This window comes from Xenopus laevis, chromosome 5L (genome assembly GCF_017654675.1).
Source record: "Xenopus laevis strain J_2021 chromosome 5L, Xenopus_laevis_v10.1, whole genome shotgun sequence".
Classification (NCBI taxonomy): domain Eukaryota; kingdom Metazoa; phylum Chordata; class Amphibia; order Anura; family Pipidae; genus Xenopus; species Xenopus laevis.
In genome coordinates this window covers 159,600,501-159,620,251 of record NC_054379.1, presented here as the reverse complement: position 1 = coordinate 159,620,251, position 19,751 = coordinate 159,600,501, and the positions used below count along the sequence as shown (strand labels likewise).

The 19,751-nt window shown below is 37.9% G+C and overlaps 1 protein-coding gene across 4 annotated transcripts in view; it reads right to left on the bottom strand.

Annotated features, from left to right (window-relative positions):
* The window catches only part of supt3h.L (SPT3 homolog, SAGA and STAGA complex component L homeolog), a 307,390-nt gene that overhangs the window by 66,971 nt on the left and 220,668 nt on the right, over positions 1–19,751 (bottom strand). For all 4 annotated transcript variants that reach the window (XM_018261992.2, XM_018261990.2, NM_001093940.1 and 1 more), the window contains 4 exons: positions 10,703–10,778; positions 4,286–4,398; positions 3,165–3,272; positions 2,656–2,823 (listed from right to left, as the gene is read on the bottom strand). In XM_018261992.2, the coding sequence (XP_018117481.1) occupies positions 2,656–2,823; positions 3,165–3,272; positions 4,286–4,398; positions 10,703–10,778 (465 nt within the window). The remainder of the gene's footprint in view (positions 1–2,655; positions 2,824–3,164; positions 3,273–4,285; positions 4,399–10,702; positions 10,779–19,751) is intronic.

Here is a 19,751-nt window from a genome sequence, read left to right as displayed (position 1 = left end):
ATCTTCATACCTTAACGCTATTAAAAAATCATGTAAACATTAAATAAACCCAATAGGCTGGTTTTGCCTCCAATAAGGATTAATTATATCTTAGTTGGGATCAAGTACAAGTTACGGTTTTATTATTACAGCGAAAAAGGAATCAATTAAAAAAATCTGGGTTATTTGATTATTATGAAGTCTATGGGAGGCAGCCTTTCCGTAATTTGGAGATTTTTAGATAATGGCTTTCCGGATTACAGATCCCATACCTGTATCTTCTTATAGCCATTGCTGGGGATAAGCGAAATATTTAAAGGTGAAAAAATGCCCATAAACTCTAAGGGGCACATTTACTAAGGGTCGAATATCGAAGTAGAAGGATTTATCGCATTTACTTCGATCAAACGATCAAAGGAAAAATCGTTCGATCGAACAATTAAATCCTTCGAATCGAACAATTCGAAGGATTTTAATCCATCGATCGAACGATTTTCCTTCGATCTAAAAAAGCTTACAAAGTTTATGAGGAAGGTCCCCATAGGCTAACATTGTAGCTCGGTAGCTTTTAAGTGCCGAAGTAGGTAGTCGAAGTTTTTTTTAAAGAGACAGTACTTCGGCTATCGAATGGTCGAATAGTCAAACGATTTTTAGTTCGAATCGTTCGATTCGAAGTCGAAGGTCGAAGTAGCCTATTCGATGGTTGAAGTACCCCAAAAAAAAACTTTGAAATTCAAAGTTTTTTAACTTCGAATCCTTCACTCGAGCTTAGTAAATGTGCCCCTAAATGTATAGTAAAAAATGTATTTGAAAATTGTTGCAGGAAAAACATGCTCATTGACTTTAATGCGTTTGGCGATTTTTTTTTTGCTGTTTTTCGAATTTTCAGAGAAGCATACCAGGTAAGCTTCCAATAAGGATTAATTATATCTTATTTTCGATCAAGTACAAAATACTGTTTAATTATTACAGAGAAAAAGGAAATATGTTTTGAAATATTAAAATGTTTGACTAATATGGAATCTATGGCAGGTGGCCTTCCTATAATTCAGAGCTTTCTGGATAACAGTTTTCTGGATAATGGATTCTCTACCTGTACTTTACTGTTTTTACTAGTATTATAGGTTCATATTTCATACATTTATTTGTTTTAAATGCTCAGTGGTTTGGTTTACTCCGTCTTAGCAACATTTTAAGAATAGAGTGAAGAACACGCCCTTATGAATAGTCTAAGGACTCATTAAATGTGAATCCTGAGCCAAATGGCATTCTAAATTATTAGGTAAAAAATCATGTGGGTGAAGGCAACTACTCTACCCTAGAGGAGGTGCTGGGCCATTGTGGCTTTGGTACAGCCAATGAGCCAGTGCAACACCCCAATGATGCCAAATTTTGTCATTCGTCAGTGAATGTAGTTTGTGTAAGTGTAAAAAATACAAAGCTTTAGAAATCAGAACATGGTAGTTGTCAACAAGGTGCTGAATCAGCACATTGTAGTGCACTTCTTTCTTGCTCTCTAAAAGGGACACAACGGTGAAACATCTGTTTGTGAATCACACGTGGGAGGCATGCGGCTGTCTCGTTACTGGCATTGTACCCCGGCCAAATGAGAAGAATAATGTACCTGGCCAGGACACAGCAACCAAATGAACGTTCAGTGGGTAAAGCTGACACACCAGTTACAGTTTACAACTTAATATTCCAGTAAACAGACTCCCATTGTTTGCTCTTTCTGGGTTCCTGGGGGTTGAGGTTTCAAGTAGGAAATAATGGCAGCGTTATTAAATAAATATAAACCGACCACAACATGGCTCGAAGTCTAACCAAGAAACAAATAACTAAATCAAGCAGCAGCAGCTTTGAAGGTCAGTAATAACTTAAAAAGAACAATTTCCCATACGTTTACACCGTGAGACTAGGCAGGGGAGGCATTTGTGGTTTTGTGGTGACAAGTACAATACACCAGTCATCACGCTGAGGTGCTGACCAACAGGAACGTCAGCAGCAACGTGCAATGCTGGCCAAAACAGTAGGAATCAATAAAATAATAACAATAAAAAAAGAAATAATACAAGTAAATATGTCAGCAAATTCTACCAGCTACAGATATTCAAACTATTCATGTTTTGAAAGAGTTTTAATATAAAATATTAGCATATATGTGGGGGGGGGGGCAGATTTTGAAGAACTTGAATGCCAAGATCTCTAGTTTACTATAAAGGTTTTACCTTATCTATAAAGCTGGCCTTTTTAACAGGACTTAACAATTTCTGACCCATCTGAATCTTGATCCGTGCAAGTGTAGGGCCTCCTACCTAGTCACTTTGCAAAACTGTAAAGCAGGTGCAAAAGCAGCAACAACAGAACAGAAACAAAGATAAACTCATGACTAGGTTTAGTGAATATCTGAGTCATGGTCCACCCCAAATTACACTGGTCGGAACACAGAAAAAGATCAAAAAGAGTTCAATTTACATGTTAATGAGCATTCATCACAGAGAATTCTTAGCTGACATCTCAACTCCCAACATTGTCTCCAATTTGAGTTCAAACTCTATAACTGTTCAGTAGATTATCACTTTAACCCAACATAGACTTCCTAACTACATAAATATCATGATGTGAGTTTCATTTCACCTGGAAAGAACTTGAAGGCCTACAAAAATTGCACCGTACCTTTTTTCTTTTCCTCTGCTTGGTTTTGGAGTCTACACCATTTCCAAGAGCTCCAGCTAGGCCCTTACCCTGGTGCTGAGCTACAACAGAGGGAGGGTTGGGGGTGGCTGGCGGTGTATTCTCTGGCGTGTCCGGGTTACTCTTCAGTGGTGCTGTCTGAGCAAGCAACTTCAAAATAAGGAACACAAATTCAGTATATTTAGTTATGTAAAGATGCCAGGATAGCTGAAGGCTTTTTTTTTTTTTTTTTTTAGAAAAAGAGGAGGTTTGAGCAAATTGCTAGAAAATATTACTAATGATATTGCACTCTTTCTGGGCTCCTACAAGCTCCTGTTCATTTCCGTCGTACATATTCCCGCACACACACTCAGCCATAAAATAATGTAGACACGAGTCAACAAGCATGCACATACATATTTGATAATCTCTAGGTCCCAAGCCCCAAATGATGATGTTTTGCATATGCAGAAGACAACGGATGAACAGTTAAGTTCGCTTGTGACCTTTACCTCAGCTGTATTGCGGCTCTGAATGTAGGCAGCGGACATTGCATGTGTGAATGGGTCACAAGTCTTGGGAGCCATATCTTGTTTAACCAAAAGGGCCAGATCCACTAACTGAAATAAATACAAGAAGGTGGTGAAGTGCCATCCCATTATAAGGTTAAAGCTTCATTTACATGAATTCAGCAAAATATTTTTAGGGACAGGTTATAGAAAACATTAATCTAGTACTATCTAGATATGGTAGATGATGGCACAATGCCGAAGACTATACTTATGTTCACATACACTACCCTGTTTCATGGCAGCTATTCTCCAGCCAAGATTCCATTGGCCAAAACTGCAGACTAGACCCTAAAAAGTGTTATTCATCAATGCAATTATTTTCTCAGATATAAGACACAGCTCTGTCATTTCAAAAGTGATGATAAAGAACAATATATTACCAGGAAGGAACAGACAAGACTACATATGCATGGCATCAAGTTGCTCCTACTGGGTTTGGGGAGTATGGCCAAACCAGAAAATTGAACACCAAAGAAAAAAATAAGGGGCAAATTAATTAAAATTCAGGGCTGCATTTTTTACTGTGATTCGTGAAAAAAATATGATCTTCCAAACTTTGATACTTATTTTTAAAAATCACAAAGATGCAAATTAAAAATCTTGGCAGAATACTCGGCAAAGTTCTTCAAAGGAAGTTGTATTTTCAACATATTACAAGTATGATCATTTTCTTCAAGGCCACAGATGCAATTGCTAAAGGGAACTGCATGTGAAAACCACATTACTTATTGGGGAAACATACACATCAACAGTGAGGCTTTACCAACGGTAAACGGGCTTCTACGTCCTCATTTATAACCTACGGCAAGTAAATCCCTTCTTGGTGAGCTGTAGATCAGTATTTATGAAACCAAATGGCTTGAAGCCTGGTTAAGCTCTTTGTTCCCACACTTTATGTTAGCTTCTTGTATTTTGTAGTCCATATTAAATTCCAAATAAATGAATTACAGTTGTTTTGGCTACAGCTTCTTCAGTGCATCTCATTTTATCCTACCCTGAAAAAATTGTTTCATAATTGTATTTAAAAAGGAAGAAATTTAAGTGGTGGCATCCCATCTTACCTGGGCTACAGACTCATAGGCCAAGTAAGCCAAGATCTCCATGGCTACAGCATTGGGCTTGATCTCCATGCTGCTGCAGTCGAGCCAGTCTCGGAACTTAGAGGCCTTTTTAGCTGATGATCAAACATAAAGAAGACAATTATTTACTAAAACGTTCAAGGAGATTTCATCATATCTTCAAAAAGCGACTACATTTTGAAAAGCCCCCTATAAAGTGTCAAAGAAACAATATTTAGCAATCTTTGTTGCTTATTATTAATATGGGAAATGCCTATTTATGAAGCTTGAAATCATTCCCATTGAATTTGGACAAATGACAAATTCATTACTAATTTAGCAATTGAAATTTAGTCTAAGAAGTGGTTTGTAGATTGAAATGAGTTCCCAGGCTCTGGCCATTAACACAATTATTGACAATTATATCAATGACATCTCTTATTTTGCTCAAAAGTTCTTTCTCTTACCATAACAAATAAACAACTAGGTCTGATCTGGCAAACAAATTTCAATGATACTTTCTGATATGATTGAGAACTTCCTAAAAAATGGAGTACTGACCCAACAGAACATCTGCATATGGGGTGAACCATTGAATGATTATATTGACGAAAACATAGCATTTTCACGTAATATACACACAGGTCTGTGACAGTTTTCAAGTAATATTGGGAGCTGACCCTCCATACTGAGCTCTAAGGTATTGTTTTGGAAGATGCATGGGTGCTCTTTTGAATATTGTATAATGGTTAAGCATCTGCCATTGCATAAAGCAGTGATCCCCAACCAGTGACTTGCTAGTAATATCTTACTCACCAACCCTTTGGATGTTGCTCTCGGACCAGGAGCTTATTTTTTAATTCCTGGCTTGGAGGCAAGTTTTGGTCACAAAAAAAAACAGATGTTGTGCCAAACAGAGCCTCCTGTAGGCTGCCAGTCCTCATATGGGCTACCAAATAGCCAACAACAGCCCTTTTTTGGCAGGAACTTTTTCATGCTTGTGTTGTTCCCCAACTTTTTTTTTACATTTGAGTATGGCTCAAGGGTAAAATAGTATGGGGACCCCCAGCATACAGTCCAAAAAAGCAAAAAGCGACTGTGTCTAAGTTCACTTTGACAAGACCCTCTTGCAACCAGGAAGACTGGGTCCCACATTTTCACCTGTAAACGTACTGTATACGTGTGTGTGTGTGGGGGGTTATAGTTCTATAACATCTTATGGTCTAGAAGCTAGACATGTAGAGAATATACTGAAAAAATCTATAAATTTTTGCTCTCTAATTCATTTGCTCTTTGTATTTTTTCTATGAATCTCCCCAGTGACATTAAAGAGCCAATTTCATCTCTGCCCTACCCAAAAACTGTCCCTGATGCTCCCATCTGAACTAGTTGTGCAATGGATCAGCTGACCAGACTAATACCAAGTAGCATACTTCATCCAGCCAACACGATATACATGAGCAAAAAACATTGTGCAATGCCATAAGAACACGGGCGAGAGGCAGATACTGTGAATGGTAAAGTCTTCAACACCAGCCTGGAGATTCATATATTATTTTGTTCCCTATAACTCAACAGTCTGTTGAATAAATTCTAACAATTTCAAAATGTTGTTTTATTGGTCCACTAAGCAAATCTTTAGACTGTTTCAACACAGCTCTTCAAATAAGAAATAACCTCTCGTATATATGTTTGACGGCTCGGAAGAAATATGGGCCTTTAGACGCAGCAGAAAGCGAGGTTTTTTTTGCATTCTTCTGCACATATTTTATGCACCTGTATCAATCTCATAAATGTTATGTCAATAGGTTAAATGCTGAAAACACATACTTCAGAATAAAAAAAAATTCCAGCGTGGCTGCAGGAGACGTTGGTATCTTTCAGAGTTGGGAGTTTTGGACTGAAATGAGTTTCCAGGCTCGGATGCAGTGCCAGTAGCCTCCGCGGCGTAAATCAATATATAAAAACCATTTACAACCTCCACAAACAGGTGTGAACTGCTCTATTTCTCTTAATTGGGTGTTAACATCACTGCTGAGCTTTGGTCATTTAACGCTTGTGCTATTAAACTGGCAAACCACAGGCCAAACAAAGGATCTTGGATGAGTGACACTGCCCTGGAATGGACAGCTGCTCCCTACATCACCTAAGTACTTCAGCAAGAAAGCTAGCAACTCAAACTATAGTTTAAAAGGGGAATTAATACCTGTTTTTTAAGTAACATGTTTTATTTTGATATAAAAGTTAAGTGCAAAATACTGGTATTTTGCACACAGGGCAGACATTGGTTGGGCATTCAGGGTCTTCAAACAAGAAGATCTTTTCATAGTTTGGTCCCCTGACTATTCCTAGTCAAAATCTCAAGTCCCATGGAATCCCTCCCTATAGCAGATGAAGTCCTCACTCAACCAGGCAGCCTGATATCATATTGGTTGGAGAGGCAGCCATATTGGTCTCATACAAGGAGGTCAAACAGTTGCTAAGTTGGTTGGGAAAGGAGAATTATTTGTATAGCACTTTTCTCCTGTGGGACACAAATGGGCTTATTTATCAAAAAAATAATGTGTGAGTTTTTTTTTCTACTCTGAATAAACTCAATTAAAAAAAAACTTGAATGTTTGATTATTTATTAAAAAATGAGAATAGAAAAACTCGACTGAATGTAATAGTGGAAAAAAACTTGAATACCTTGAATTTGTGAGTTTATAAACTCAAATGTGTAAGTTTACAAGCTCAAAAATCTCTAAGTGAAAAAATGGCTTGAATTTTGCCTATGACAACTCCCATTGACTTCTACATGAACTCGCAAGATTTCAGATGCCAAAGTTTTACATTCGAGTCTTGGTAAATACCAAACATTCGCGTTTTTGAAAATATAACACATTTGTGTGTTTTTTTTGTGCAAAAAATGTTGATAAATTACCCCAAAGTGTTTTACAACCATGATAGGCTTAAACAAGGGTCACAAGGAGTTGCCACAGGGTCTCATGAGATTCCTCTTCAAAGTTTTTTCCCTTAACCTTTAGGATACCTTCTGCTCCTTTTTGGATACAATACTAGTTGGGAGCTTAAAATGGATATTGATGGTATTACAGAGATGGAGTATCCAACAACTCTGTCCAATACATATTTTAAATTAATAAGTACTGAAATGCACATCTTCTACAGGAATGAATGTCATTATGTATAATCCATCAGTACTGACAGCTCCAACTTTTATTGGTACAAATACAAATATATAAAATAGTCATGTTCAATACGCATAATATATCGAAATAATAAATACATTTTATCACCTTCTCTGGATCAGCTAGCAGTTAGGAAGGTTAAACTTGATGGACATATATTTTTTTCCTAATCTCATCTATTGTTACTATGTAAAAAAAGCCCTCTGAATTTATTGTCTATCGATAGTCAAAGCAAAAATTCAAAAAAGTCAAAATTCTTTTGAAAAACATTTACAATATTTCATACATTCAATGGGCAGTTAAATTTATCTTTTAGATCTTTTTTTTTTTTTTTTTAAATTTTAAACAAAGAAAGTAAGGGGGAATGTCCTGATTTTCACTGTGCTGAAAAGCCCCCTGTGCGCCTAGAAGCCCCTTCAGTAATGCAGAAAACCCCAAAAACCCTATGAATACTGTGTATATGTTCACAAAAAAAAAAAAAAAATACTTTCTGCTTTTATACGTTTCATTTTATTATTGTTCCCTTTATTCGGCCGTTTTATTTACATTTTTCTGCAGACTTGATTATAATTTTTAGGTTTAAAAATGGCTTTATCTCAAACCTCTCATTTACTGGAATGACTGTGATCTGAAGTACCAGTCACTTAATGTTTTGCAGATGCGTCCAGCTAAATTCTATCTGCAAGGGTAGGCTGAACCAAAATTAGAAACAAAACGCTTCAAAAACATGTTTTTTTTTTTTTTGCTCTTCCACTCCCTCGCTAGTTTTTACTGACATTTACTTAAATAAAGAACTATTTACATTATTTTTCCGTCTCTTGCAATCTGCAGATAATGAGTGAAACTAAATGAAGGCTTTGCACAGGCATACTTATCAGGCACTTAAGGACACTATTGTGTCTGTCAGGAGGCGGCGGGGCCATGTGACTTCCATTATATTGTGCACTTCTGTGTGGGTTATTTTCCCTGTTGGTTCCCATCAGTCATGCTTCCCTATTCAGGGGGGAAAATCTGTAGTGGGCAAACTTAAAAGAAACACCAAAAACTCTCATATATTTATTCTTTATAACCGAGTAATGTTAAGTTAACCGAGTTAACATTGCAGGGTTTACCCCAGCTACTAACACGGCTTTCAGTTTCTGCCATGGATTCAGCTAAAAAGAAGCCCTTGTTTTAATCCCAAAAATGAGTGACCACCAGATTCCTGTTTGGGCATTACCAGTGCTTTGTAAAGGTGAAGAAAAACCCTCTCCTCTAATGAACCTGTACCCGTTTTTAATACAACACAATATCTTGCTTGGTCCTTCCTGCTGAATGGTTTGGTCTCCAGCTCTCAGAATGGACATTAATGAGATAGAGAAAGTCTGAAGAAAAGTAGAATTTATTAGAGGCCCTTATAAAGAGTTTCTTAAGAACTTTAAGGTGTATAAAGACACCTCTGCTGATTGGAATGGTTAAAGAAAGGTTTGGATGCCTTTGTAAAAAATACCTATAGTTTCTTTTTATCTTTCTCTGGATCATTTAGAAGTTTGGAATGTTTCACTTGGGCAAAAGATTGAACTTGATGGACGTGTCTCTTGTTTTCAACATCATCTACCATTTAATTATATTGCTATTCCTTCCCAAAGTCCCCTTTTACTGTATTGCAAAATAATACATAGGGGGTGTAAAATAGTGTAGGGGTCAGAGTCACTGGGAACAGGGTGAAAACAGAAGAAGCTTGTACAGGCAAGTCTATCCCAGGCCAAAGAGGTAAAGAACATAAAAAGTAAGAGGTCATTTATGACTGCAAGTTACATGATTCCAGCAAATGTGGTCACCAGAGAAAGATGTGCCTGATGCAACTGTTGCCATTGTGTACAGATTAGTACGATTGCACTATGATGCAAATCATATGAAATTGCACAAATGCAATCTTCTAAGGCCAGTTGCTGTCATCTCTGGTGTTTGGGGTAAGAGTTTGGAGTAAGACTATTCTATTAGCAGAACTACACTGCTGCATTTTGCACAAGCCACTGTGGTTCGGAAACCAGGTGGTGGAAGCTCCAGAGTTCACCAACATTAATAGGCACAACTTTGTGAAATTTGGAACATGAAGTGGGTGGAACAGAGTGGTGCCAGGCACAACTATATGGAGGTGCAATTGCACGCATTGACGCAAGTATGAATGGAAATGTTTATTTATATTTATTTCCAGTTTGGCTGCCCTCAAAATGAACATATGATCCTAAATGACCCCTTATGTTTGACATATAATATATAATTGCACTACTGATTTTGTTTTTTATTCCCATGCCTTAAACTCTTGCAACTGATTTTATCTTAGGGCAAGTCACAATCTACCTGGTGTTTGGGGTAAGATTGAAAATTGTACCCTATTCTATTAGCAGAACTACACTGCCGCATTTTGCACAAGCCACTGTGGTTTCGGAAACCAGGTGGTGGAAGCTCCAGAGTTCATTAATAGGCAAACATTAATAGGCAAAATCTTGTGAAATTCGGAACACGAAGCGGGTGGAACCGAGCGGTGCCAGGCAAAACTATATGGAGGTGCGAAGTGCACGCGTTGACACAATTATGAATGGAAATGTTTATGCAACTGACTGTGGCCAGTATGACTGCCCTCAAAATGAACATGTGATCCAAAATTACCCTTATGTTTGACAAACAATAAATAATTGCACTACTGATTTTGTTTTTTATGCCCATGCCTTAAACTCTGCCAACTGATTTCATCTTAGGGCAAGTCACAATCTACCTGTTCCTCGGGCACAAAAAGGTACATAATAAGCTCTACCAATGCCCTGCTTAAAACTTATTGGGCTATATAGTAATAAATTACAATATTTAAGCAAATGGCAATGGTAATTTTTTAAATAGTACAGTACAAAGTAGTAATTCGTGCAGTGTGCTCCAGGGGTTTTGCTTTTAACCCAATGACCATCAGCTATCATCATGCTATCTGTGGATTGGTTGTCATTGGTTACTACTCACGGAGAAAACCATGATGTGTTGTAAGTGTGCAAGAGAGAAGTCAGTACTTTGTTTCTATGTTTGATGCAAAAAATTCTTGTGCTGAAAACAAGGTACGGAACAGACAGGATTGTCAATGAAAGAAGATTGTCAGTACTGGGAAGCTCCAAGAGTAGGAAAGAGACAGCTTAAATAAACAAGTGCTATGATTTAAAAAAAAACACATTTAAAAAAAATATAATGAATATACTGTACTTACAGAAGCTCAGCTGCCGGCTCTCACAGAATTCAGCATATTGTGTTGAGTCCATCCCTCGGGTTTGTTTCTCTGCTCTCTGTTTATTTGGGAGAAATATAACCAAACAATTAAAATGCAATCTAAAAGGAGTTACCCCAGTGTATAACTAAACAGCATCTCTTTGCTGGTGGCTGTGTGTGGATTCTGGCAGAAACAGACCACCAACTGGTGAAGAATCATAGATGAACTGATTACAATTGAGGGGGTATCGAGATCTGCTGTTAAATAGATATGAACCAACTACCAGTTGGCAAACTTATCATGGGTTATTAGCACATGCTTGGATGGTATGGCAGGTTGACTCCTACATGCGCGGGTGCCCAACAAAGTTGGTTTTCAGTGTTTTTATGTTGGTAATTAAATTTGATTTTCACTTTAAAGAAGGCAAAAAAACAACATTTTCGGATATTATGTGAATGTTACTGAGGCTACGTTCATATTCTGCACAAACAAGCTACTTCTACGGCTACATTATTTCCAGAACGTGTCTGGGGAGTCCAAATAAACAGCAGCGTATCCAGGTATTTATGCAAATCTCCTCCAATTCTCCAGGCCCTGCAGATAAAGCACAAGGCACAGACGTTCCTTTTTGGTTTGAAAGAAAAGCATTGATGTCATATCTGCAGACACAGCACTCAGCACACTGGTACGCCCGCTGGGCAGGCAGAAGTTATATGGTAGGGCACTGGGCGCAATATGTACTTATAACACATAGGGGCATTGTAGAAAAGGCCAATCAGCTGTTGGTATTAATAAAGCTTTCAACATCTTCAGCAATTAACACATGGTGAAGCTACAAGACTTAAGAAGGAACTATCATAGCTATAACGATGATGTGATCTGTAGAACAGTAGTTCTGAAACTTGGTTGGAGGAGCCCAGTCTGAATGACTGTTTTTCTTAAATACTCCTGCAAACTGATCTTCAAGGTTAGCTAGACCACATTTTGGATGAACACTGATGAACATTCTTAGGACAATGATTGTTATGGTGATGTTTTCATATGTCTGTAACCCTGTTATGGGCTAAGGAGAGCCCTGGCCAAGTACTGGGCCTCAACGATTAGATTGATCCAGTGAAGAGCACTGTTGCAAACAATGTTTTTTGAGATATGATATTGCTTAATTGCTCCTCAACACAATTTTTCTTCACTACCTCATGTAGGAACCAATGTTATTCAATATGGAAAAATCAGACGTTTGTTCACTCAGCCAAAAAATTTTCAACCGGCAGAATGGTGGCACAGTAGTTAGCATTGCTAGCTGTCTGCGTCAGTCCTAGGTTTGACTCCAACCAGGGTAATATCTACTAGACGTTTACATGTTCTCCCCAGGTTTTCAGGGGAAAAATTGGACATAGTATATATGTTGAACTTAGACTGTAGGCTTCTATTGTAGAGGGACTCCAATCATTTATCTGGGAACACATATTTAAGAATAAACATTCACTACATTTACACAATTTTATATTGTTCAGTGTATTACAATGGCAGTTCCCCCTTCGGAGTTGTCTTGAGACACTTTTAATTGCCTTTAAGACATAAGATTATAATAGGCACAACCAATCTTATTCAATCTTTAAGTAACATCTTCAGTTAATTAAAGTCTTGTAAATTCACCAATGGTCGAGCCATACTTTAGAGTTGGCTGACGATCATGTGAACAACAATGGGAGAAAACAGCTGCCAAACCTTAACTTGAAGTTTAAGAACATCAAAATAATAATTATTTGAGATTACTGGTGGTTCCCAAGATACAAATGAAAAATAAACATGACTTGAAGGTTGATAGGCACCGATATACTTTTTCTGCTAGTAGGCAGTTGGTGGTTTCTTGCAGTCATATGACTCCCTCCTTTCATACTTTGTTACTGAGATTCAAGATATCTTCAGGAAACCTTCTCGTAAAAATTAATAACAAGATCAATCACCCTCTGTATAGATTAGGAATTAATACAAGTTCCTTTATTGACAATGCAGCAAGGAGATGCTTTAGCAGAATTAAACGGACAAGCAAGAAGATAGAAGATGTTTCGGCTGAGTGAACAAAATCGTGCATGCAGGTTAAGAGTTGTAGCAGCAAAACCCATAACCTTTTGGCCTTCTATCATATCAGGTATAAGGTGAGAACATATTACAAGCCTAGATCATCAGGAGTCCTGGAATTAAACAGCAGATCCAATAGAATGTCCAAGACTACCCCTCTGCCTTATATATACGTAATATTTTGTCGCCTGGTCTTGCTAGCACAGAGAGAAACAGCAGGACTACTCCCTTAGTTCTTGCACCAAACTGCACTCCAGATCTGCCTGGTAGGTTCCGCATCCCAAACCATAATTGGACACACTTCATATGGATACCTATTTTGCCTTAAGCTGCCTATTTGATCGTAAAATTTTTCGATAGATGGCGATCGGTCGTTCAGTTGACCGGACAGGTTAGAACATTTCTGTCGTCTACTGATAATATCTCTGCATGTATTTCCGATCTGACAATATCAGTGGGAGACTGTCACCAGCTTTTGTTGGACACAACTTTCGCACGATTGCTGTCAGGGGCAGAACATTGTTTGATCTGTTCTTTTAATACTTTATTTGATCTGAATGGTTGATGGCAGGTCGGGAGCCCCAAACGATCCGATATGAAGGTAAATCTGCACGTCTATGGCCACCTTTATCCGTACACCCTCCTCCCCTTCAGAGATAATGTGCTACAGAGCTACTATAGGGGTCTACAGAGGCATCTTCAATGGTACCAATCTTTACTGCTAAAGAGCTGTGGTGGTCTTGAACTGATACAGAAGCTCCAAATATAAGATCTACCATTTCTGGCCTAATTCTTTGTTGAGCTATAAAAAATAAAATAAAAAGGGATGTTTTCAACCATTCAGGTACATATTCTACAATTAATGGCTTTCATTTGCTTTTGGCATTGAAAAGCTTTACATGTTTTGAGAATAAATATGGGAGCGATGCAGCTTTGGAATCTCACTAACTGAAAAGTTCTTTTGGTAGATTCATCCTGCATCTCATCCGCCTCCCTTGATTTTTTTGATTAAGAATGTAGCGATGTTTTTTTTTCTGTGGGTTTGATTTGGATAAAAAACACAAAGCCACAATACTTTTTGACACACTAACATCTTCTGACAAATATTCATCTGCTGAAGGCCCTGAGCTCTGACGCACTTCTCCACATGAAGAACTTTAACTATTTTATCTCTGTCCAATTGGAATCTGCTGGGTGATCCCATTTTCTGAAATATTTTGTTTACTGCAGAGTGTTCGTTGACAGCTATGGTGATATTGGGAACTATCCTATTCTTCTAAATCTTTTTTTTTTTTTTACAATTCATAATTTTATATATATTCCAGACAATATCTATCCTATCAAATGGAAATTCAGGGGTAGCCAATATGTAAGACACCCCATTGGCCCTTTATGTGCAAGTCCAAGAGGCAAAGTACACACATTAAGCAATGATGCCTTTTAATGCTATGCCAAGGGGAGCTAGTTGGGAATCCACCACAAGATGAAGCTGCCATGCGGTAACTTGGATTAGCCAAGATGGAGCTGCCGCTAGGTAAGAGGAGGCAACCTTTCAAAAAGATTTTTTCCGGAAAGGAGTGAAAAGATGAGGTTAGCAATGATTGAGCGCACCAATTGGGGGAAACCTAACGAAGGTACACCCTTGTCAGTTTTCACTTTCCTTGTCCCTTAAAGGTCATACAGTAAAATAAAATTAAAAAAAAAATGGCACAACTTTTTCCTTAAGACACTTAAAAAACAATCTTGAGGTATAGGGGTAACTAGTGCTCACATCCTAATATAAAATGACACAAGGGTAAATAAAGGGCAGTGAGAACAAGGGAGGGATAGAAATATAGCACATCAAGTACAGACAGAGATAAAATATATATATATTTTTTTTTTAAGTTTTTTATTCATTCCAATGGCCAAATCAATCACAAAAGTTTCGGCCGAATCCCAAACTGAATTAGAACATTAACTTGAATGTACAAATGACAGGCATGGAAATCAACACCTTCCGTTGTCCATTGGTCTATGGTCACATGAATTTTAGGGTTCCGAATCAGAATACTGCCAAAAAAGGCTCGTAATTAGCCAAATCCCAAAACCCAGGATTCTGTGCATCCCGACCAATTTGTTATCTCAATTTCATAGATACTTCCAGACGGACCAAGAACGAGCATCTGCTATACTTTGTGTCAGTCAAACATGGACACTTAATGGAACAACAGAGGGAATGAGTAACTGTTGGTATTCCAGCATTCTCTGGCCTGCAGTAACCAGCAAGCCCCACAGATACTGGTAACTGGAAATAAAATAAAGCAGGATAAAACTGAATGGTTTGTAAAATCTGATCCTTTATAAGAGAAAAGTACTCCAAAAAATTACTAAAAGCCAATCAATGGTAGCAGATCTTTCATAGACCTACATCACACTACTGAGATCTTCATTACTGTTGCCGATGGCCATGTTATATAAGGAACCCCAGCAATATATTCCCACCAGGGAAACTCCTGCAGTTACTGAACATCATCCTCTAAAAACGACTTCACTTGGTAACCTTAGCCTTGTTCTGTAGCTCTACTATCAGCACATGTCTGATCTGCATGGCAGAACTGATTAATGCTCCTCTAGACTGGAAGAACATCTATAATACGCTATTAAGCCTTAGAAAACACCAACCTTCTCTATAATGCAGATCAAAGAAACTTCAGTTCTCAGAAATTTCAAACAGTGTGTTCATTGTGAGGACTCTGATGAGCAGAACTGAAACAAATGTTAAAAAGAGAGACCAGTAAAGGTAATGGGGGGGGGGGAGGTAGTGGAATACACTCTTACCAAGTCATTTAAAACAAGATTAAAATAAAAACAAATTAGAAATTTTGTTCATAGCTTGGGGGGAATGTTCTTAATCACTGAAAAAGCTAAGATTTCCTATTCTCTAATTGTGTTCGTTTTCTGAGTCATAAGAGGACAGATTCCAAACAAATATGTTTAAAGCAGCCACATCAGAGGACTCTTGTACGACTTTCCTCTGTAGCCCAAAACAACGACCTCCCACAGGGACATGTACTGTTCATCTGATCGATTTAAAGTTCATCCATAGATATATATATTTATAAAATCTGTTGTTGGTTCGGGGTTTTTGTCATTTCCTCGATTAATGCATTTGTGTTTTTTTTTACACTAAGGGGCAGATTTATCAAGGGACGAAGTGAATCAGAGGGAATTTTCGAGGTAAAAAAATTCGAAGTAATTTTTTGGATACTTCGACCATCGAATAGGATACTACGACTTTGAAATTACTTCATATTCGATTTGAAGTAAAATAGTTTGAATATTCGACCATTCGATAATCGAAATACTGTCTTTAAAAAAACTTTGACTTCAATACTTCGCCAAATTAAAGCTGCAGAAGCGCTAGGTTAGCCTATGGGGACCTTCTAGACCATTTTTCTCAGTCTTCACACATCGAAGTAAAATAGTTCGAATCGTTTGATTCAAACGATTTTACTTCGATCGTTCGATGGCCAAATTCGGTGAAAAATACTTAGACTTCGATATTCGAAGTATTTCAATTCGAGGGTGGAATTTCAAAGTATTTATCACTTCGAAATTCGACCCTTGATAAATCTGCTCCCTTAAAGTATAGAAATGATTATGCCATATAATGTAGTACAGTGTTCATAGAACTTTTCCAGTTGGATCTTGAGGCTCCAAACTTTGTCAGGGTCCCTCTTATTATTAGAAGGTTACAGATTTAGGAAATGTGTCAAAGTGTCAGTCGGGGTCCAAGAAGATCTAGGTCAGCAAAAAAGTAAATATCTCAACCTGATTGATCTTCAAGCTGGGCTCTAAAGTGTATTCAAGAGTTTACCTAGGAGATGAAATAGGCATTCTCAAATCTTACCTTAACTGGCCTCAACTTTAAAATCTTAACCCAACTGGTTCACCTTTAAATTAACATTCAGTACAGTGTAAAGAGTGATATGTGCAATTGGTTTTCATTTATTATTATTTGTGGATTTGAGTTATTTAGCTTTTTATTCAGCGGCTGTAGTTTGTAATTTCAGAAATCTGGTTGGTCCGAATTACCCTAGCAACCATGCACTGATTTGAATAAGAGACTGGAACAGAAATAGAAGATGAGTAATGAGTAATGCTGCTGGTTCCTTGCAGTAGATGGCTCTTGTTCCGTGACATCTTTCATTGTCAATTACAACACCAGGTCTGTTGCTGCCTTTGAGAAAAGAAACAAGAAGTTTGGCAATGCTTTCAATGCTGACTGGAGAATAATGAAGTTCTTATTTCCTCTCATGTCAGTAATGAAATGCTGTCTTTTTTTTTCAGTGATGGCTTTCCTAAGGCACTTGACAGTGGCTAGACCTCTGACTACACCACTAGAGGTCCCTTAGCAGCCGATCAGCCAAATGTTCCATTGTTCTTCAGTTGTGGGAAGATGGGAGATGTTGGTTCAGGAACGTGTAGCTCAGCAGTCACAGGGACTAAGGATCTATATCCCTGATGTAAATAATGAAACTTTTATATATTGCTACAATATCATTTGTACTTTTATCAAGGATATTTCCTTTTGTCAGGCTCAACTTCAGGGTGGAGGTGGTAGCTCCAGGGTTCCTCAGTGTGCACTTGCATGGGGTTCAGCAGATGAGGCAGGAGGGACACAATGGTGTTTGAAGCAACTATACAGAAGTGCAAGGAGTATGTTTGGACCTTCAACAGAGTCAATACATGCAGTCTTTTTGCATGACCATACCAATCAGAATCAATTAAAACCCTTGCCAATAGCTCAAGGCAACACAATTTTCTCTTCATATTCCCTTTCTCATATGTTTATACTTCCCAACATTTGAATTTGCAAATGAGGGACAATTTAGCCCATGCCCCCATTCTGCTCTAACTACACCCCTGATCTGCCCAAACCTACCCATATTGCAACAAAGCCAGATCCACGACACAGGACTGTCCCATGAAAATCAGGCCATGGAGATATATGTATATTTGAGTTTAAATTCAGTTTGGTATTTGCAAGGCAAGGGCATTATGTTTCACCCCAGTATATTGTTTTGAGATAAAGGTCCAAGATGGGGACGGAAACATTGGCCTGTTTTCTTTTAATGATGAACTAAATAAAGATGAAGCTTTTATCTTTTCAAAAATCCCAGTGTGTGTCCGGATTTCTTAGATGGACTTTAAATATATATATAAATAATACACAAAAGCCATGAATATCTTGTAAATTATTTCCTTATAAACGGTGAGTTCTGATGTCATCAGTTATAAACGGTGAGTTCTGATGGCATTTCTGTCACAGGACTCACTGAAATTTGTGTATTATAATAAATAAAGTACCCCCTGTTGTAAAATATGAGCATATTAGAAGTTACCTCAGAGTTCCATGACCTGTATAAAAACACTCGGACTTCGGCCTCGTGTTTTTATATGGTCATGAAACTCCTCGGTAACTTATAATATCCTTATATTTTACAAGAGGGGGTACTTTATTCACTATATATATATATATATATTTTTTTTTTTTTTTTTTTTTTTTTTCTTTCTACAGGGTTTACAGAGTTTGTCCAAATCAAAAAAATTGGATTCAGCACACCCCTATTAGGGTAAGGCCACACTAAGCGATAGCGCGGCGATTTGACTCGCCGCGACTATTCGCCGCGACTTTTAATCCTCAATCGCTGGCAAAACTTTGGCGCTGGCGTCTATGGGGAATCGCTGCGTAAAAACACACGCGGCGATCTTTTTTCTATTGTCGCTCGAAATCGCCTCGCTAGGCGATTTCGAGCGACAATAGAAAAAAGATCGCCGCGTGTGTTTTTACGCTGGCGATTTTGCGCGATTTCCCATAGACGCCAGCGCCAAAGTTTCGCCAGCGATTGAGGATTAAAAGTCGCGGCGAATAGTCGCGGCGAGTCAAATCGCCGCGCTATCGCTTAGTGTGGCCTTACCCTTAGGAAGTCTTTGCTCCTCTCAAAAGGCACTATATAAATATATCCACCAGCCTAAACTCTCATTCGTTATTTAATGCAGCAAAGCCCTGGAAAAGAAAGAAGCATATAGATTGTATTGGGTCGTGTTTATACTGTTTCCTAATAAAAAAAAAAAACACCATGTACCTATTAAAAAGCAATCAAATTGGGAAAGCATGTGAAACATTAAACTGTACATTATATGAGAAAACAAAATAAACATTTTTCCTGGCAAATAAACGTGGAATTGGGCATTTGACATACTTGGCAGGAACGCTGAACTATATTAATCTCAAGCATACAGAAAAGCTAATATAATATTTAAATATTTACCTAAGTAGTAATTTTTTTTGGGTTGTACTTGAAACTTTAAAAAATATGCCTTGTTATAACGATACCAGTGTTTTAGATGGAGAATAAATTATCCTGTTAGCCAGAAAAACCCTAATTCTTATTTATTTTAATGTGTTGCGTATAACATGCCCTCTTCTGGGATTTTCAAAAAGATCATGAGAGCTAAAACCTTGCTGACGTTTGGTGAATATCAAAAGGTTCAACACAATAACACTGAGGAGTGTGTGCTGATGCTCCTCAGCTTACTTTATAGCAGTAGGGCTAAACTATAAATATTTCACTTAAGATAGCCAAGCATGTGCCAATAATACTGTATGCCTGAATGACAGGATCAATGCAATTTGTAGGCTTCACAGACCAGATTATTTTGAGGAGAGGCTGGAAAACAGGATGAAAGGATAAAAGCATCTTCTATCAAAGGTTCCTCCAGGTATCCATACATGCAAGTATTATAAGGCAATCACAATGGACAAAACATGTTTTGTAATGGCTATGCTTCATAGAGGCAAAAGTAGACCCCGAGGGTGTAACCCTAGTATCCACTGAAGGAGCCTGACTGGTACTCAAGTTGTGGCTCCACTGGTTATTTATGTCTTTTGGAATTATACCCAAACATACACAGTCAGTCA